We start from the raw sequence: 20,684 nt of genomic DNA, 5'->3' as shown, positions 1-20,684 counted from the left end.
TACTATAGTTGAGAATCATTGTTCTTGATACAACAAAAGACCTAGTATAGAAATAGTATTTTAGTCTAGATTATTTCGTAATATTTAATTTATTTATTGATTTTGAAAACTGTTTAGCTACTTTGAACTCAACTTCAACTTCATAATTGTTTTGAAGTGTTTTTAAAAATATAAAAATAACAGAACACTGTATACATATTTCATTTGAAGTTCTTAAAGTAATCTCAAAAGCTATAATAGACTTTTTCTTTCTCACTAATGCACCGAGATAACTGTGTACCGGAGAACTACTAGGTAGCCACTTGAGGCGGCAATAATTCATCATTCTCGAGTACCTCGCCTAAACAAACCGCAGCACAACATCAAAGCTCATAAATATTTGACTCACAAAACAGTCGAGCACAGCTACCACGACATCCGTACTATCCAAACTATTTATATAAACCACTCATAATTATATTTCTCACTAAATATGCTTTTATGAGTCCTTAAATGTTGCCAACGATAAAAAATTAAAATGATGGGAGTAATCGTATCAATTGAACAGATTTAATTTTTGTTGAAAAAATGTGGAGCTTAGTAGGTTAACGCATAATAGTTTCGAGATCCGATTCGTCTACCGCATTATAGAGAGGTTTAATACATTGTATGTTCTTCGTAGTATGTAGATCTAAGGACACCGAGGACTCGGGACTTAATAATTCCATCGTGTGCGGCGCGCAGGGTCACGGTCGCAGTAATATCGCCGCGTATTACGCCCGAGCGTAATCGTAAATACCAAAAGCGGTACGCGCAAATAGCGTAAGCGGCGGGCGTAAATATTATAAGCGATCGTAAAATACGACCGCATTGTATACGTCAAAGTATTGATTGCATTATGTCGCCCCGTAATGCCGCGGCAGCGCCCCGAGTCCAATTTCAATTATTCAGACGATACAGACGTAATGTATTTTTAATCTATCACCGTTGTCGGAAATTCATTTTTGAATGTGCCAACCGAAGGAAGACTTCAGGAATTCAAAAAGAATTATACCGGAGGAAATTTCACTCACGAAAATAAGTTATATTTGACGTTCCCGTCGCAGCGAACAGTTAAAACAGTAATCACGATGGAGACCGTCTAACGTTTCCCCGGCGTATTCGACTAAAACGTAATTTACGCCGGCTGAAATCCGAGGGGTGTCTACAAAAAAACGGGACGTATCTACATGTCGCTTGCATCCGACGACGCGGCTCATTTCTAAGAAGACAAATTACGGAATCCATGGCAGTCGGGCGCGGAAAAAATGCGGCAATTAACTATAGACGCAGCCACCGAAATGCCACGCGCTATTTCGGTGTGCGACCATTTCGCTTATTTTCGGTTGTTTACATTTTTTAATTTGTTACCTTTGACATTTAAATAAACCACAATAAAGGAACCGTAAAAATCAAATATAAACATATGTTTGTTATTTTCTCATTAAGTTAATAAGCCAGACGTAAACAAACGGCTTTCACCGATTTTAATGCGATGGCTTCTTTGCTTGTGGCGCATTCGTTTAAATCGAGTCGAGTTTATAGCTCCGAGACCGGTTCAAAGGTAAATGTGTAAAAACGAGAGGCACTTCGCGCATGCGAGTCAAATAACAATAATAAAGTAATAAAAAAATAAATCTGACTCCGCGGGGCGTACGGTCCCGTACCACAGCAGTTCGTAGATTACCATATCCATTACATTCATTATTGGCGATATTGCTTGATATTTTATTGAGTCAAGATACATTACACGGCTAACAGCCAAGCCGGTAATCAAAGTCAGTTACACCCTTAATGCCGCCAAGATAACCGATGTCAATTAATTATGAAGGCAAAACGCAGTGTAACACAATCAGTTATTTATCACGCGCTGCGACAGGGCGAGTCGTTTGTCACCAGTTTCGCCCACGGTGCGGCATCTCGGGCATTCGTCACAGCCCCTCTCATATTTACAGCAATTTAGATCTTATAACCGTGAGACACAAGAGGGGTATCGCCGATGCAAATCCATTCGTTAATGTGATGACATTCCGAGATCGACGGCTTATCTGATTTCATCTTCTGGAGAACCTTATTTTAGAGTTCGTCTAAAGCGGAGCGTCTATCTCGTCGTTCGATCTTTTTACGGCGCAGAATTTAAAATAAAGCATTGTGAATATTTAAGCGTGAAAACGAAATATGAAGCGAGGTGACTGTAGGATTATTTTTGAATTAAGTGAAGCTGTACATTATATAGCAATTACATTAATTCTTTATGCTTTAGTAGTACCTAGTTAGTTTAGTATCAGACTAAAGTTGCAAAAAGAGTACACAGAACGGTACTTCCGCCGAAAAAAATCCAGAAAGTTCGTAAGCGCACTAATGAACACGTTATCGAGTATGCAGTCGGTACAGCGCGGTGAAATCAAAAAGGTTCGATCAATGGTCCTGTCTTGCACCGCGGCTGCACAATCATGCCGTCGGTTCGCGTAAAGGGAAGAAACAGAACAACAGTTTTTTTACTAAAGCCCTCCACCATTCAAATTAGCTTAATGCGTCGACTACAAAGCGTCGCGATAAGGGAGGGAGGCTGCTCGTTCCGCTTGCAATGCAATCGAATTTCGAATCCCGAGTCTTTCCAATTTGTAAGTTGCATTTGTGGCTCCTTTGTGTTAGTACAGGAAATCGTTGACGACCTTTCGCTTCAAATTATTTTCGTTCATACCTTTTTTATTGATACGTTCCGGCTGCGATTGCTGCTGGCACATTGCAAAATAAATCAACGACCTAAATCTCACTTTAAGTACTTTTTTAAAGGTTTTGATAATTTAATTATAAAAATAGGTAACGAATTCAATACAAAACTGGAAACATATAACTGAAAAGTACATCACATGTCTATCAAAATTGTTGCACAAAGCTTTACTAAGAGTATAGAAATAGTTTTCACATTTAGACTTAAACAAATGCCATAAATGGTTTGGTATAATAGCCTTTATTACGGGAACGAAGAAACTTGTTTCATTTGTTAATTGTAATTTAACTTCGGAACACGTGCGCTTAATGTCAGGTTAAACAGTGTCCATGAGTATTGTAATAATAATATAATATTAATCTATCTATATTAAATATTATTATACATATTGTATTTATATTAATTAATTAATATAAATACTATATGTATAATATATTCTTCGTTATTAATACCTTGAATCTAACCAAACTCTGGCGTAAAATTTTATTACAAACCTTATTTAGTTTCACCTATCTCGATGTTAGTTATTGTGCGTGCATGTGTGCGTGACAATATGATGGCATAGTGCTGATCTGGTGGTGGAAAGTGGTCTAGGACCTTCGTAATGAAACCACAAAATCTCATCGAGTTTGGACTCGTTTGAATCTTCTTGACGAGTTGTTTGTTTTTCAATGGTATCTAGGGACTGACGATTGAAGCTTGTTGTCTACACACACTATTTTAAACCTTTACCATTTAAATGTTCAACGTTATTATTGAATACCGTAATTGTTACACAAAGAAACAAACGAAACGTATTCCCTTAAAGGTGGTCAGCGCATCTGCAGCTTATCTAAGATTGTTAATATTCATGAGCGGCGTTTACTTAAAATCAGGTTATCCATTGACTATATGAACAATTTTTATATGTAAAAAATTAAAAAAAAACCCGTTATCTCTTTTTAAAGCATCAACCGCCGATTATCGACTGTAGATGCGAGAGGTAACCAAATAACAAAAAGAATTCACATTAACATAATAGAGAAGATACGTTGCCAGTTTAAAAAGACATTAAACTAAAAAAATATTTCGACTAGCTTGTGTCACTTTGCATATAACTTTAAAAGGTCTGGGACAACACCTGCAAAGTCAATGGCCGAAATGTTCATCAAAGATGGAAGACAAAGATAACTTTATTTTATCCCTTCTCGCCCAAATAAAGGGATATAATTAAAAAGAAATTAATTTATTTTTAATAGACGCAAGTTGTACTAATGATCTGTCGAAATAGGGGACTTAAAAAAGGTCAGAATATTTATTGTTCTCATGACAACTGGTTAGTCGCTAATTTTGGACGTAAATCAATGATTTTTTTTTGTTTGTGGTTTTCTTTATTTTGTCCTTAAAAACAAAAAAAACACCTTTTTTAACCGCCTGCCGTTTCATAGGAGATTTTAAGGTTAAAATTATATATCGTATTGCTAAAGAAAAATCTCCACTGTCATAATGAATGTAAAATGGCATTGTGAGATCTTTGTTTTGCATTTATTTAGCGAAAATTACTTCTAAGTCGAATACGATTGGATTGGATTCCTCTACTGTGTTACCACGTTATACATTTGCGAAATTGATAGTATGTAACCGAATTAAGGCAATTAAGACAACCGCGTGTCAAACTTGATACTGGTTTTCATCGTAAACATTATTTATAAAAAAGGGTTACCTTAGTTCCGGCGCAGACGTCGGTGACAAATCTGTAAATAGAGAACAGATGCTGGCATCGTTTGCAACCAACGTCTCACAACATGCGCACTCCGCCGTTGACAGATTGGACGTTTTAAATATAGAGCGGCCATGTTTTATTTGGAGTCCCAGATGAAATATCGCCTGTCGAATTTACTTGTTGATGAAGCTTGACGGAGGCGCATGACAAATAAGAGCTCTCTTACCTTTTTACTTTAATTAGCTAATTAAAGTTTATTTTTTAAACTTTGTGTAATTCGTTATTTGTAAACTTAAACTAAAATATTATTTGTTGGTTTATTTAAATTAGTATAATTATTTAATTAAAATAAATGAGCTATTGTAAACGTAAATAATTGTAATTTTTTAATAACTATCAAATTGAATACGTAATACATTTTAGATTATAATAGTGTTAGAACTATTTTGCATTTATTATTAGTGTAACTTAATTAACGAACGCAATTTACAATCACGATTTTTCCATATACCAAAGTATTAGCTAAATATTTTTTGTTATTAAAATATTTTAAGACAATATCTGTATTTTTTCTAGTTCGAATTTTTCAAAAAAATATTTTTAAAAGAGTTGAACGTTTAAGCAAGCTTCAGCGTTCTATTCCATTTTATATGCTTTAATTTTTGAGGTTGTTTGAATACCACTCACGAAAATTGATTCCGACATTCGAAATCGCAGTCAATAGCGAAAAAAACTACCAAAAATTAGAAATAAACGTAAAAAAATCTACAAAGAAAATTCATTATTCAGCATATCGTATGTTCTACTTCGAGATGTGTCTCCCAATATTTACGGGACCACGGGTTACGTGCGATGTAAGTCGCTTGTCAGTCGCCACCCACGTGTGTCATTCAAACGGCCTGCAGTGTACACTTATGTTTTATAATGTACCACAATCGCCTACGTTCCTGTCGAATGTAAAATTATACTTGATGTCAAAGTATCTTCCCCGATATATTGTCTTATAGAAATTCATATTGAATGAAGTAGGTAATAAAGATTATATCTTAAAATAAACATTATATCTTAATAATATTATAAATGCGATGTTTAGATGGATGGATGTTTGTTTGAAGGTATCTTCAGTACAGCTGAACGGATAGCGATGCAATTTATCATAGATTAGAACATAGACTGAAACGACGTACACGTGACAGCTAGACTTGAATTAAAAGCTAATATTTGTATCTGCGGTTTCGAAGCAAAAAAGTAAACGATATCTTGTTGTTGTGTTCAAAGAATGGTTCGGATATTTCTTATGTATGTGTAATTTATGTATACTTAAAAAAGACATTTTTCAATATTATTATATTTTTCTATATATTATTTCTTTATCATTTCTAAAACGTATTAAGATGTAACTAAAATATTTATGCCAGAAAGTTAATCAGAGTTAATTTAAGTTAAATAATAATTTCATTTACAAAAAGTAAAAGAAACAAAACAAAAAACAATGCAACCCTTTCTATAGATAAGCTGTTACTAACATTTAACTTTATCACTTAAAATAGAAACAATGCACTTTAACTTAAGCCGAATACTTAACTATTTTCAACACCGACTTGTAACAAACTGGTCGTGCCTGGCGACGCCTGAATTAATTTTAATATTTTACATTCATAATAATAAAATAAACATATTCCTATGTTATTCTAGAACACGTAAAGATAATCTTTTACCAATAGTTTTGAAATAAATAAAAAAAAAGTTTAAATATACATAATAATTATTTGCTAAAATCCTATACTTAATTTATTATAGCAGGAACTAGATTTAATAATTTAGAGCGTCGGTGGCTCAGTGGTCAAGCACTTGACTTGCCATCTGCAGGTCCTGGGTTCGATTCCCGCCATGTACCAATGTGTTTTTCGATTTCCGATTTTCATATGTACATTTATCCGACGTTCTTACGGTGAAGGAAAACATCATGATGCAACCTGCACATATCTGAGAAGTAATTCAAAGATATATGTGAAGTCAACCAACCCGCACTTGGCCAGCGTGGTTGACTACGGCCTAATCACCCTTAACTTAGGGTTGGCTCCGAGCCCCTCGGTGGGGACGTATAGTGAGCTGATGATGATGATGATGATGATGAGATTTAAAAAATATCGAAAACGAAATTGATATAATATTGATAATACACATACATTTCGCAAAAACATCCAACTCAGCAAATGAGAAAGCCACTTGCTAAGAGAAAATCTCAAACCTCCAGACAAACTTTTCGTATAGATTCAGAGGTAAATATTTACTTGATTATAACAATTATCTTACTTCTTACTATACTTATATTATAAACTTGAATGTTTAGATGGATGGGTGGATGTACTTGTGAATATATTTATTTTTAATTCCAACGCACGGAGTCGCGGACGACAGCTAGTGTTCATATAAGTTTAGTACATCTATTCTCATTTATGCATTATCTTGTACTTTATACTTCACACTAAGGGGCTAAAGCTTTGTTACAAATGGCGCAAGGTTTTGTTTTGTTTTCAATATAACATTTTATGAGATTACGGTTCGTGTTAAACTTTAACGTTCTCGCAGATGCAAGATAATTTAAAGACCTAACGTGAGCCTGAGATGATTGTGATAGGGAAAATTTACTGCCGTTCAGTTTATTATCGATTCTTGTTAAATGAAGGTTAAAGTGATCATCTTCTTACTTTTATTTTATGTTCTTTAGAATTAATTCCACACAATTTTGTAAGTGTTTATTCTTTATTAAATACTAGCAGTTGTCTGCAACTCTCCTCGCGCGGAATGAAAAAACCAAACAGTGATTTTTATAAACCGATTTAGTAATCTCAATACTTATTCAATGCAAACAAACATACAATGTTCCTTTTTTATAAAATTAGTACAGGTATTATTTTTAATTTTGTAAATATTAAATATTTCTAAGCATGATATTTTTTTATATCATAAGGTGACAAACGAGCGAGCGGCCACCTGAAATCGCTGATATAGCGAAGTGAGCGTTGCCTATAGACATACGCTATTGCATACGCGTTGCCTACCTTTAATTGACGGAGGAGAGGATGCACAGAAAGAAAATATTTTCCCATTCCATGCATCCTCTTATGCCGAAAGTCCACTTCCACTTTCCACCCTTTCCTTATAAGAAAAAGGGTGGGAAGGGAATGAGGACTAAGTTAGGGCTCCGGGACGCAGGACGATAGATTTATATGTCATGAATTTACAATCACTAAAAATCTGATAACCATAAAACTGTATCAAAGAAAATGTTCATTAGTCATCAAAACATGTTTGGTATATTAAGTATCACACACAATCCTAATAGAATAAATTCCGCATTCAAAAAGCGCTTACATTCCACAATAATGTACCTAATGTTATGTTACAAATGTTGCATCGCGTCACCTTTACGCTACATTGAATACAAATTATGATTCAAGCCGCGATATAATACTTCATCAAACAAATCCAAAGCTATATCTGACATAGTTATGTGTAGCGTGATCGTATCAAGAGCCGTGTTACACCCACGTTGGAATTAAAATGCAAGAGGTTGAAGTTTCCGTTGAATCGAGCTTTTACTTGGAGGAAGTAATATGTCTATGTCATTTCATTTAATTGTTAACTCTTTTTTTTTCGAAATCAAATTTTATTTTGTGGTTTCAAGCAATCTAATAAATAAAATCGTGTCACAATGTTAGTTAACACAATCCTTCGCAACTGCTTGACTAATTTTTATGAAATATTCAGTAGGTCTGAGAATCGGCTACTATCTATTTTTTAGCCCTCGCAGACAGAGTCGAGGGTGACAGCTATTATAAATGTATAAATCAATTTAGTTACAGTACTTAGCAATTTAGTTGCAGTAAGTTTGTTTGCAGCATACGGTGAAGCTGTTTGGATAGCTGACGAAGTAGACACTTCCAGGTCTTCTATAATTGCAGTAAACATTGATAAGTATGTGAGAAAATCCTCTATTGTTGACTGTCTAGAATCCATATCATCTTCTGGTATCAAAAGTGTATATAAAATCTATCACAGAGTAATATTCCCTGAAAATACGCTTGTAGTATTAACATTGTATGACAACAAATATAAAACATAATGTAATAATATATTTATTGAGAACATTCATCGGAAAGAATAAGAGCCTAATAAAGTCAATAATGCTATCGTAGCTTCCATCGCAGACTTGAATATTCGTCGTAACAATATCATAGGGAACATATGAAACGGGATAGGGAGGGCGTATTATTTTATTATCCTGAGAATTCTCCAGACACACATCATCTATGATGTCAAAACTCAATATTCGTCCAATACATCCTTTGTAGACTTCATATTTCGCTTCTCAACCGCTCCATTATGTGTGAAAAAGAATGGTATAAAAGTCCGAAGACTTTTCAATATTTGTTGCGGCATTAAAGTTTACGAGTTGGGCTCATAGCCCCGTGTTTCATTGGTTATTGTTGGCGTAATCCTTTGCTAATGGCGTTTTTTTGTTTTTATTATAATCCCACGTAACTCATGCTTCTCTGTTTGCATTACGTATTTTGCAGGCCATTTTATTAAATTTGCCATTTGTATACACGTAAACAATTATTAAAAATGCTACAAAAACATGCGTTTTATATGATTCGCAATAATTTTATGTTAAGCTCCTTTACGGTCATCATTTGGCACATTAACACAAATAAGTAGAGCTCAAAACCTTTAAATTATTTTAAATGCTATTTAAAAAAATTAATATAAATAAATAACCCATAACACAACTTATTTCCAATAAATTTTCAATCATCAGCACATACATAACGTTATTTGCTATTGTTAATATAGCCAAAGTGATCCCAAAAGCGCGTTGCAATTTGCTCGGCGTCGTGAGAGTGTCGGTAGCAGCTCAATGAAGAATTGCCCCTCCAGGAGTTACTGTCACACATAAATTTCGTCCGTTCCGAAGCGAACAGAGCTGTCTTCATACTAGCCAGAGTAATCGTATCCCATGTTGTTGGAGGAATATGAGTAGAAAGAAAACTGAACATGTAGTTTTTACAAAAAAAAAAAGAAAGGTTAACGATGTTGTGATGATTTGTATTATGAATATAACCAAACAGAAATGATTTCGTTATTGTCAATGCAGGAACCAAAATAAATATTTTGCTTTCATTTACTGTTTTCCGATTTTTCTTTTAAGTCATTTCAGCAGGTTGTCAAATCACAATCTTGAGACATTTTTAAATCTATTCACAATTGTTTTTAGCTTCATTTAATTACTGAAAAAAATGTAATGTTATAATCTTTTCATCTACAATATCAACATTTGTCCGACTAAATATTTATTTCGTTCTTAAAATAGAATAGAGTATAAATCTGTTGGCACATCGACAGTGTCAGCCCCATGCGTCATATTGTAAACAGGTGCTTCCTGTGAATACTGAGCTACTGTTATTTCATCTCTGCTCAAAGGAACTTTGTCATAGAATCAAATGAATGGCAATGTTCATAACATTATCGCTGTTTTATTTTCAAAATGATATTATGATATATTTAATAGAATTATTAGATTATAATATTGGTAGAGACTTCAAAATAAGAATTAAACAAGGAAAAAGATGAAAATCTTTTTCAGTTTTTTTTTCTTTTGGTAGTCGAAGACCACTGGCAGAATATTTATTTACAGAAAATTGGAGAAACAAGCAATCTTAAAGGTCTAAAAAATATTCTACAGTCGATTTCATTCCCACAAATACACGAAAAAGGCAAAGAAACAATTCAAAGACAGTTAGGAGACACAAGCTCCGGATTTGTGGTTTGCATTAAGTACTATTTAAGAATGAATGTTACTATTCCAATACGAGAAAAGTAGCTCCGCATTATCCATTGTTTTCTTGGGCTTCTTATTCTGTTCATGCCTTGCAGAGTGCGGTGCTATTTTAGATTCGTGATCTCTTAATAGCATTCGGTCTTCCGATGACTACTGAATAAACTTGTTCCACGCATCATTGTCATGATGTATCGTTTATTTTCTTGACCGTTATCATCTCTATTTCCTTAAGGAACTTGATAATTTTATGCACAAAAGTTTTACATGAAGTTTGTACAATTTGAGGCCCCAAATGAGATCCTAATTAACTTTTGGTTGGATATCATAAAAGATTCAATTTATGTCTTAAAGCAAGACATAACAAGAATAAAAATTAATAGATGCATAGTGAGTTAGTGATAGCTAAGAATAAGATAGATTTACATTATGAATATTATAAATTGATGTCTTGGAGAAACTTGAGAAATTACATGAAAGCATAGAAGACGGTAAGCTAAGTACATTGTGGTAATATGATTTACTTGCTCTCCGATATTCGTATCCTTAGCTATTTATTGCGTCGGCATGATGTGCCTCGAGTTAATCAAATTAATACACCCATAAATACTTGACGAACATTGAACTCGCTCACAATAGAAATAATACAATCTAGAGCGCTACACGTCTTCTGAACGGTTATAGACCAACACTGTCTAATCGTATTTAACCGTTCAATATAAATGGCTGAGTTCATTGACGACTCTACTGTTTTAGAATGAATCATTTGTTTATTTTAACTCAATATGTTTGTTATTTTTTAATTTAAACTGTCGTAAGTTTTTGGCATGCAGCCATTAATTTTTCTCTATACAGAAATCGAAGTCTTATGATCACCGCACACAAAACCTTGTAAATAAATCCAATATTATGGTTATTAAAAAAAATATAAAGGAGAAAGGCAAGAAAAAGTTACAAAGAAAAATAGGACATATCTATATCAAAGAATAGAAAAAAAATCCCTTGAAGTATTTCCTCGAGCAGATCGAGAAGACTGTAACTATTTCCGACGGTATTCTTAAAGAAACGAACGTTTGAATTTGAGTTAACTAGATCTATAATGAGATCGCCGGCCACTCGGGGTATTTTGTGACTCATGAAAAGAAACGCTCAGCCAATTATCGTCCGTTTTCGTTGATGGTTTACTTTCATTGCACTCTGGTAATATATCGTTTGCCACCTTTTTATTTTTTTATTGCAATAGATATACAAACGGTTTAAATTCTACTAACAATTTGTTTTTGCAATTAATAATCATTTTGTAAATGGTGTAAAATAATGGTTATTTTATTTTAACTTGCAACAGAAGTCATACTAAAGAACCGTAATTCATTTATGAGTCCATGTGAAAAACTTTAGGAAAGGCTTTGAATATAGAAACTAGGTATAGAAGAATCGATCAATATTGTTAGATACATCTTAGTAATATTATCAATGTGAATGTTTGCATGGATGCATGTTTGTTTGAAGGTATCTCCAGAACGTTTCGACGGATCTCGTTGAAACTTGACATAATGGTAGAACATATAGGCTACTAATTCAGTTTTTTTTTAATTCTACCTGAAAGAAGTCGTGATTTAACGTAGCAAATGAATGCAATGGAAATATTTCTTTTGATTTTACATTTATTAGATGCACTTCTTTCATGTTCTTCGCGTGTGGCGTTGATAATATCAGGTGAGGTGCGCTATGTTTCTTGTTTTCTTCATAAATGAAATGATTTTATACATTAATCAAGCCGCGAGGGCGACATTTCATTTTATCTCCGTCGCCTTTTGCCGACACTCGGTACAGGAACGCGCTTATAATTTCGCATTAACATTTAAATTGTTCCTGACATGGCATGCCTTAGTGTCTTCTATGTGAATGTTCCTCGAGTTTACATTTCGTTACTTTCATGCTTCCATTTGCAAAATGTAAATATTCATTAAAATGTTCCTTTGAATGACAACACTTAAATATTCACAAGCTGAAAGGTTTTAGATGGTTAGATTTATGTCCTCATCAATTATGATTTCAATTAGAAACATGAATAAAAATACATACACTTCTTATGTCTAAAGGCTGTAAATATTGCACAAACTGTTGATTACTATAGGATGCTTAATAAATCTTAATCTGACAATAATAATTTAAAATTAGTCAGTTTAATTTAATTAGTTAACAATAACCGAATAGCTGAGGGGGAACTACAAAACTCATTTACTAGCCATTACAGCGAACAACTTACTGCTGTAAGCGGATTAAAATGCATGCCAAAAGTTTAAATTTATGTACCGGACGCGGTCTTCAATTAAACTTGTTATAATGAAACTCTGGAAAAACGGAGTAAATTGCCATGGAGAGACGCAAATAATTCCCAAGTTTTGCAATTTATAGTCATTTTAAAGTACGCAAAGTTCGATGGTGCAGACGCTTGTGCTGGGGACAGACTGCGCGCCTATCGATTCCTTAAATGTCTGTCCTTAAATTTTTTCTTTTTGGTTTAGAAAGTGTAGAAGGTAAGGTCTGTGGATATACCAATCAGCTGATGTTATGTGACTAATCCATGAACAGCAATCGACTTGGTTTGCACTTAATTCACAAATCAAGCATAACTAGTTTGTTGGACACATTCTAAATAATGTAGAAATAAGAAATGGTAATGACAGAAGGAAAATAACATTTTATGATAATATAACTGCATAGATTTCAGAATATCGAGTAAAATAACCTACTTTAAAATCTAATATTCGTAAAAGTGGTGTTTGGATTGGAAAATATTACATAAAAGCTGTGTCTCAAATACTATTGCGTCTATAAATGGTTAAAGCATAGGCAATAAAGAATGACAAAACTGAAATTTTATGTTTATTACCGAACTTCCCGGTTGGTTATTTTTCTTTAACAGCGCGACCGCCATTGCCAGACTATCCCGCGGACTCGATCCCGTGCTCGAAACGAGTCTCTTTAGACTCAATGTACCATTTAAATTCAAGAGCATTTACTATGCCTTTTGCCGACCACCATAGATCATTGTTTTCTTTTATTGTAGTTCTTTGACTTAGTTTCTCGTTGGGACATGCTTTAAATATATCATAGCCTGTGTTGGCGTTTCTTCTTTGGTTTTGGGAATTTTAAGTTTGTCACGACTTTTCCGATTCGAATTAATTCATTTGAAATTCATGTAAAAAAATATTGGATCATATGTTTTTCGGTTTCATTTTCAAAAATAAATGAATTACCGAAATACATTTGTTTAAATTGTAAACTCTACGCGAAGACTTTTAAGCAACAATTTCTATCGCATCGCTCATGCGTGAATCGTACTTGTCAAACGGCGAAGACAATCGTTTCTTAGCAACAAGTTTTAGCTTAAGCCTTTCCTCGAGAACAAAAAGTTTATCCCCGAATGCGGGGGACTATTGAAAGATAGCGCTAATGAATTTCTTTCATTGAGTATTCACAAAGCGGCTGCGGCGGCGGGCCAAGATGTGATTCGACGACCATTTCCCCAGAAAAAATAAACAGACCGACCGACAGGCGCGCGTCGAATGCGCGGAGTGCGAACTGAGGGCCCGCTTCTCATGCAAAAGTCGAACGGTTACTTTAATTCTTAGCCGGAGCACTTGTCGGTTTTACGAGCGTGGAGCGATTTAATCCACTTAAAACGCTGAGCACAAACTCAGAGCCGACAAAGCTCTCAGCCGCTCTCATTTAAAAATGGAAATAAACCTCCGGGCCATCTTTGACTCGACGTGCACCCGCTGGTAGAATTCTAAGTGCGACTCTCCGTTGGTGAACCCCTGATGCTTTTTTGATTTGACAGGAATAATACAGATTGTAAATCTCCGTAATTTTTTTTTCAGTTCACAACCGATCTATCAATCATTCATTCTAAATTGAATTATTTTGAATATATTTATGCCTTCTACTCTATCTAGATGATAATTATGAAGGAAGTTAGGAGTGGGGTAATTGCAAATTCTACCCATTTCATTTAGCTCTTGTATGTTATTGTAAATCGTTGTGCAAATTGCGTTAATGCGTAGGAGTTTACTTTTCTTCAGCTTTAAGTCAAGTGAGATCAATATGTCAGGATGATTTTTGCAATTCTGTGACAAAAAGGGTTGCTGATATTTTTACAGATAAACTGAGCGAAGCTTTGTCGCTTATGATTTGGTTACAAATGTATTTTGTCGTAGTTTATCTTTTAGGATAATATTTAATCTTAACTTGATCTGATTTACCTTTAGTCTGGCAATTGATTTATTTGTTTTTTCATTTTGGTGAAAGCTAATCACGTTTTCCGTTCGTTTGTTTTTAGGTTTATTTTTAAAACGTACTTACATAAAACATTTGAATATGAGGCGTCATTTTACATCGTTGGTTAAAGAGAAGGATATTAAAACAAGGCGTTTATAAAAAAGCATGAAAGAACGAGGCCTGTGGACCGAAAGGCGAGCCCGCCGTGTTTACACAGGGGAAGTAGGGAATTATTTAGCCCGGGGACCATGTCTTTGGTTTCCAAGTCTTAATGAAAGAGTTCGTTTACAGCGAGATTATTTCTCATTTGTTTATTTTTATGTTCCACGATTTCGCGAAGGATTAACTTTAAGCTTCTATAATATCAAATTTGAAACTCAAAACTTTATTCAGAAGTTGTTTATTATATTGTTATAAGGTTAACAAAAATAATATAATCTTATGGTTAGAGATTTGATTAATAATAGTTATTAAATAACTTTAGTTAAAAAAGTAAGGCAACCTGTTATTTCTTTCAAGCACTCTTTACACTTTATGCATTTTCTTTAAAAAAAAAATAGTCGTTATAAAATGTTCCTGAAAATTCAACCATCCGCGGGCACATCGTTACCATTAAATACCCTCTTACAATCCAAGTGACCCTATTATAAGACCCAAAAACCCTAATTGCGTTCTGCCAAACATCCCTAATTTTAAATCTCCTCCATAATTCAGACTTGCAGATTTTAATTACCTTCCTTAATATCTATTTCTTTTTTTTTCGGTTCGACGGAAATTACTCGGAAGGAAAGCCACTCTTCAGACAAATAGGTTTTTAGGTACTATTTAATTACTGTTTGCTCTCTCCACTGCGTTAATTTGCCTCGTTTGTACAAACTTCGTGAGTCGTTAAAAAACAAATTTTCATGCATACTCGTAGTAAGGTTTTTTTTTAGACAGGGACGACGAAAAGAAACGGGTTACGAAAACTTAAGATTGTGTATTCAAATAAATTCAAATTAAAAGTTATTGAAATTAATGATGGGTAAGAGTTTGATTAGGATTTTAAACGCAATAAAATAACTACACCTATATTACTTCTTATCTTACTAATATTATAAATGCGAATGTTTACATGGATGGTTGGATGGATGTTTGTATGAAGGTATCTCCGAAAAGACAGAACTGATCTCGCTGAAATTTTGCATATATGTAGAATATAATCTAAAAGAATATATAGGCTACTTATTTCCCGCGCGGACAGAGTTGCAGACGACAGTTAATCATAAAATAAATAAAAGAATTGATAATAAGCTTTTCACCATACAAAATAAAAACTTTGCTAACAATATATTTTGTCTACAGGATGGTGACCGAGGGTACTTGGAAGGTCTTGCGTCTCGATACGCGGATCTGTTCTCGACGCATTACGGCGACGTACTGGACCATCTGGAAGAGTTACGTAGGCACGAATGGGAGGAGATGTCACCTCGGATGCGGGTGCTCGGAGGTCCTGGCACACCACAGACACCACCCTCCGCCAGCCCTGGATCTCTCGCATTAAGCAATCTTACCACATCTCATTCTCAACCGATTTATGTGCCTGGAAAATATTCGGTAAGAATTTTAATTTTAAACATATTTATTTTAGAATCAGTCTCTCCTTGTTGCGTTGCGTTAATCCTAAAAGAACACTGTTATCTACATAAGATGTTCCTATCAGATTGCAACCAATTGTAAAGGATAAAGATCCTTAATGTAAAGTAAAAGTTAATGTATAATTGCTTTGCGATTTAAAACACCTAGCTTGTTCCCTCATGAATTAATAATATGGTAAGAATAGTTAATTACTAGTTTCTGCTATACAGCTGTGTAGCTGTATAGCTTTAAAACTAAACTATAGGTAAATCGTTTTATGTTTGTTTTAATACATAACGTGGTTTACAGTCTATTTACTAAATTACAAATACATAGCGGTAACGACCATCATTCTGTCCAAAGTAGTCATTACCATTTGGACCGCATAAACTTAATTGTAAATTACCATGAGTAATGTCTCGCTTGTTATGAGCTTAATTTATTTGTTAGATTTATGTTTATGACTCAATTCCACTTGAAGTTATGTACTACAAATCTGCAATGTGTAATGTTACTAGAGAATTAATCGTTCGCGGTGTGATACTGCGTCTTCTTTAGTGTGACGATAAATCTTGATTATTATGCCACTTGCTGATTATTGCGGTGATGAAAATGTTTTATACTTTTGATCAAGAGAATTTATTCGAATGCTAAAGATAACATTTATAATACATCATTCATTTGTTTCGTCCAAACTTATTTATGAATAAACGACTGATAGGTTTTGGGTAAAAACCCTTGTATAGAGTGCAAGTGACGAATGCATGTTTATAGTAAAAATAAGGAAGCTTATACCAGGCGTGTCTTTAACTGGGTTTCATCAGCTCACTGTACGTCCCCAAACGGCTCGGAGTCTACCCTAAGTTAGAGGTGACTAGACCATAGTCAACAACGTTAGCCTAGTACGGTCTGGTTGACTTCACACATATCTTTGAATTTCTTCTCAGATATGTGCAGGTTGGATCACGATGTTTTCCTTTACCGCAAGAACGTCGGATGAATGTACATATGTAAATCGGAAAACGAAAGACATTTTTACATGGCGGGATTCGAACCCAGGACCTGCAGATTGCAAGTCAAGCTTAACTCCTGAGCCACCGACGCTCTACTTCGCGACGCTATCAGGATTTAGCAATTCATAATTTAAATGCAAAGAAATTACTATACGCTATGTTATATTACTTGGGTTTTTCAAAAACTTACTCAATATTGTTTTCATGTATATTTCATTTCAATTGAGGTCTCCGAAAGTTTTACTGGGTCACGTATTTTTCACGTAGCTCTTGATTCAGATTTATAGTGGTTGTTATAAAGCGGTTTGATCCAAAAATGGATTTTGAAATAAAAAATATATTTGAATTGCTTATTTTCTGTTTTTCGTATATTTTGTGCATGTCTATGTATTGTTATAAAAATGGTGTCCATTTGATTGATATCCCAAACATATATGAATGTTGTTTGGAATATGCCACTAAAATGTTGTTTATTTTTCTATCTGCAACTTTTTAATTTCCATATAAATGTGTAATCGAAATAAGCAGGTTTACACTTAAAAACCTAAACTCATTAAAACCGAAATAATGTAAAAAGGGATTCATTCGATTTCTTAAATAATAATATTTGATAATTAATTTAATACGTCCATTTCTTCTAGCCATCAAGCTGCCTTACCGACAAAGAGGAGGACGAGATCTACGGCTTTGGTTACGGCGTCTTTGGAAAGCACATGCTGCAGCGACAACAGCAGCAGAAACAATTGCTGTTAGCTCAACCCAACCAACCACTCATACATAACCAACAACATAATTACCAAAGGTAAGAGACAATTAAAAAAAAATTCTTATCATCATTTGAGTTGCTAAAGCTGCGAGCGGGCCTGGGCCTGGTCAAGTAAATTTCTCCACACCGGTCTACTTTCTTTTACGTCCAGCGCCGATATTTTTGAGATCGCGCCCGACGTTATCTAGCTAAGTTTCTTCTTAAAAAATTTAAATTTATTGTTGTGTCGTAGAATTATTAGGTATGTTTCACAAACCTTTAAGTAAACTTCGCTCATTTACAGCCTGAGGGCTTGTAATTAATATAAAATAACACGGTATCGCTCGCGACTCCGTCCGCTCCGATCGATGTTCTACATCTATGCCAGATTTCTGCACGATCCGTGCAGCCGTTCTGGTTCAAACAAACATCCATCCATCCATCTAAACATTCCCATTAATAACATAAAGTAAGATTACTACAGTTGAACTTGGATAAGCGAGAGTCCAAGGAACGAAATACTTTACTCGCTTAGAGAGGTTTCCTTTTAACCCGAATATTTCGCTTATGGAGGTCGTTCGTCGAGATAGGAAATGAATTTGACATATAGACGTTTCTCGCTTATTCAGATTCGTCTGTGGTTAGTGTGTCCTTATAATATTTAATGAACATCATACTAAGGGTAAAATCATAAAAAAGGCTTCATATAAAGAGCCAATAAATGCAATAAATTTATGCGTTTTAATTTTGTTTTATAATAATCCCTCTTCGCTTCGTGATCGTTTCTATTTCACGAAAACCAATAACCATAAATTTTTCGTATGAGCTCTGTCGTGTAATACGTGATTATAAACGAGAAGAATTACGTCTATATTCTGTTAAAGTCAAGCGATCCCGCGTCGATTCATTCGCGAGGCTAACGACTATGCCAGGGGGCGCGGTCGTAAATTATTTCGACTTTAACAGGTGTACTTGTTAGATAAGCTTTTACGGTGCATGTTTAAACCTTAATCTAAATTGAAATCAGACATTCGATTGGCGACAGAAGCGGCCGGGACGAGGATAGTTGTAACTCACTTGGCACGGGCCTGACAACGGCGGTTACGGAATGCATTTTATCAGCTCTTTCTTCTACGTATCCCTGCTGTTATGCAAGTTTAAATTGCGGAACATAACTAATAATACAATCATGTTATTCAATGCACTACATTGAATCGAAATAAGCTAATTAATAACTGACAAAAGTGGATGCTATGCAGTAAAATTTTAAATACATTCTTAGAGGCATATGTCACAAAAATAAAAAAAGATTCATAGCACTTTTCACACTCGCTATTTATTCAATTTTTTGGATATAAAATTTTCCGATTAAAAATGAAAAAAAAAAACATCATTAAACATTGAAAGTAAACATTAAAAACTATTCCACATTTAAAATGCTAACCGCTACAATCGTAAAAAAAGTAAAAAAAAAGCAAATCGTTATCTGAAACAAAGGCAATAGAATGCGAAAATCTACGAACAGTTGCAACAAAACGTGTACAGATTTCGAAACGAGAAGGAATTCATCTAAATTCCTCGCTAACAGTGATACTATCTCGCCGCATTGCCTACTGCGACCATAATTTTACTCAGACAGAGTAAACATCCACCAACAAGTGAACGGAGTTGAAATCGACGCCGTATTAAATGATTTTAATTACCAGAATTTTAAGTATTTCAAATGCTATTAATTTAATAAAAATTAAATAAATAATGCAAACGTATCTAAACAAATTAGTAAACACAGACTTATTAAAAACATACTATATGTTTGTATCATGAATTTAAACATTGAAACATTGCAAAGTGAACTTATAGAAAACAATGGAATAAAGGTAAATGTAATATAATAACCGTATGAAATCTTACTTCTTGCTATATTACTACATATATGCGAATGTTTAGATGGATGGATGGATGGACGATTCTTTGAAAATCCCCAAAACAGCACGATAGATCCTGCTGCACTTTGGTATAGATGTAGAACATAGTCTGGAAGAATACATAGGCTAGTAATTAAAGATTTTTTTAATGCCGGACGGATTCGAGGTCGTAAGTTAGAGTGTAAATAATTTCGCATTTCCATTTAATGGAACGGCTCAATGGATCGTGCTGAAATTTGGCGTAGATGTAGAACATAGTCTGGAAGAACACATTGGCTAGTAATTAAAGTTTTTTTTTAATGCCGGACGGAGTCGACGTTATTGTGTAAATAATTTCGCATTTCTATTAAATTCGATTATACGAGTACTGATTAAAGATTACTCTTTGACTAAAATATCTTCTTTGTATTTTGTATATTACGTAGTAAATACTAACATTGCTGAGTTTCTATTCATAAGCTGTAAGATCATTAAAAAGAAAGTTCAAATTAATAACCATGCTTAACCTTTGTCGAAACCTTTATCATCAAAATACAATTTCAATTAATCTTGTCCAACAGACTTTTTTATTAGCTTTATCTTCATAAATTTGTTAACATCGAATGGAGTGTCGGTCGCCCACGCACGTCGCTCGTCCGATGCTAATTAGGTCCTCGCACCAAGCTACTCCTAGTTCGCTTAATGAATTACCTCGTAAAAAGGTTCTCGATAGCGTGTTCCAGACTTTAGTATTATTTACTCTACCGTTTAACATTTAAATTGGTATTTTGGCGAGCGATTTAGAGACAGCTTTAATGGCTGTTT

At 34.2% G+C, this 20,684-nt stretch overlaps 1 protein-coding gene across 7 annotated transcripts in view; it reads left to right on the top strand.

Annotated features, from left to right (window-relative positions):
- Positions 1-20,684, top strand: part of LOC106120575 (uncharacterized) — a 110,433-nt gene that overhangs the window by 73,285 nt on the left and 16,464 nt on the right. For all 7 annotated transcript variants that reach the window (XM_013315938.1, XM_013315953.1, XM_013315976.1 and 4 more), the window contains exons 2-3: positions 15,925-16,176; positions 17,852-18,012. In XM_013315938.1, the coding sequence (XP_013171392.1) occupies positions 15,925-16,176; positions 17,852-18,012 (413 nt within the window). The remainder of the gene's footprint in view (positions 1-15,924; positions 16,177-17,851; positions 18,013-20,684) is intronic.

This window comes from Papilio xuthus, unplaced genomic scaffold (assembly GCF_000836235.2).
Source record: "Papilio xuthus unplaced genomic scaffold, Pxut_1.1 DF829129.1, whole genome shotgun sequence".
NCBI classification, from domain to species: domain Eukaryota; kingdom Metazoa; phylum Arthropoda; class Insecta; order Lepidoptera; family Papilionidae; genus Papilio; species Papilio xuthus.
The sequence above is the reverse complement of the archived record's forward strand: the minus strand, read 5'-3'. Positions and strand labels throughout refer to the sequence as shown.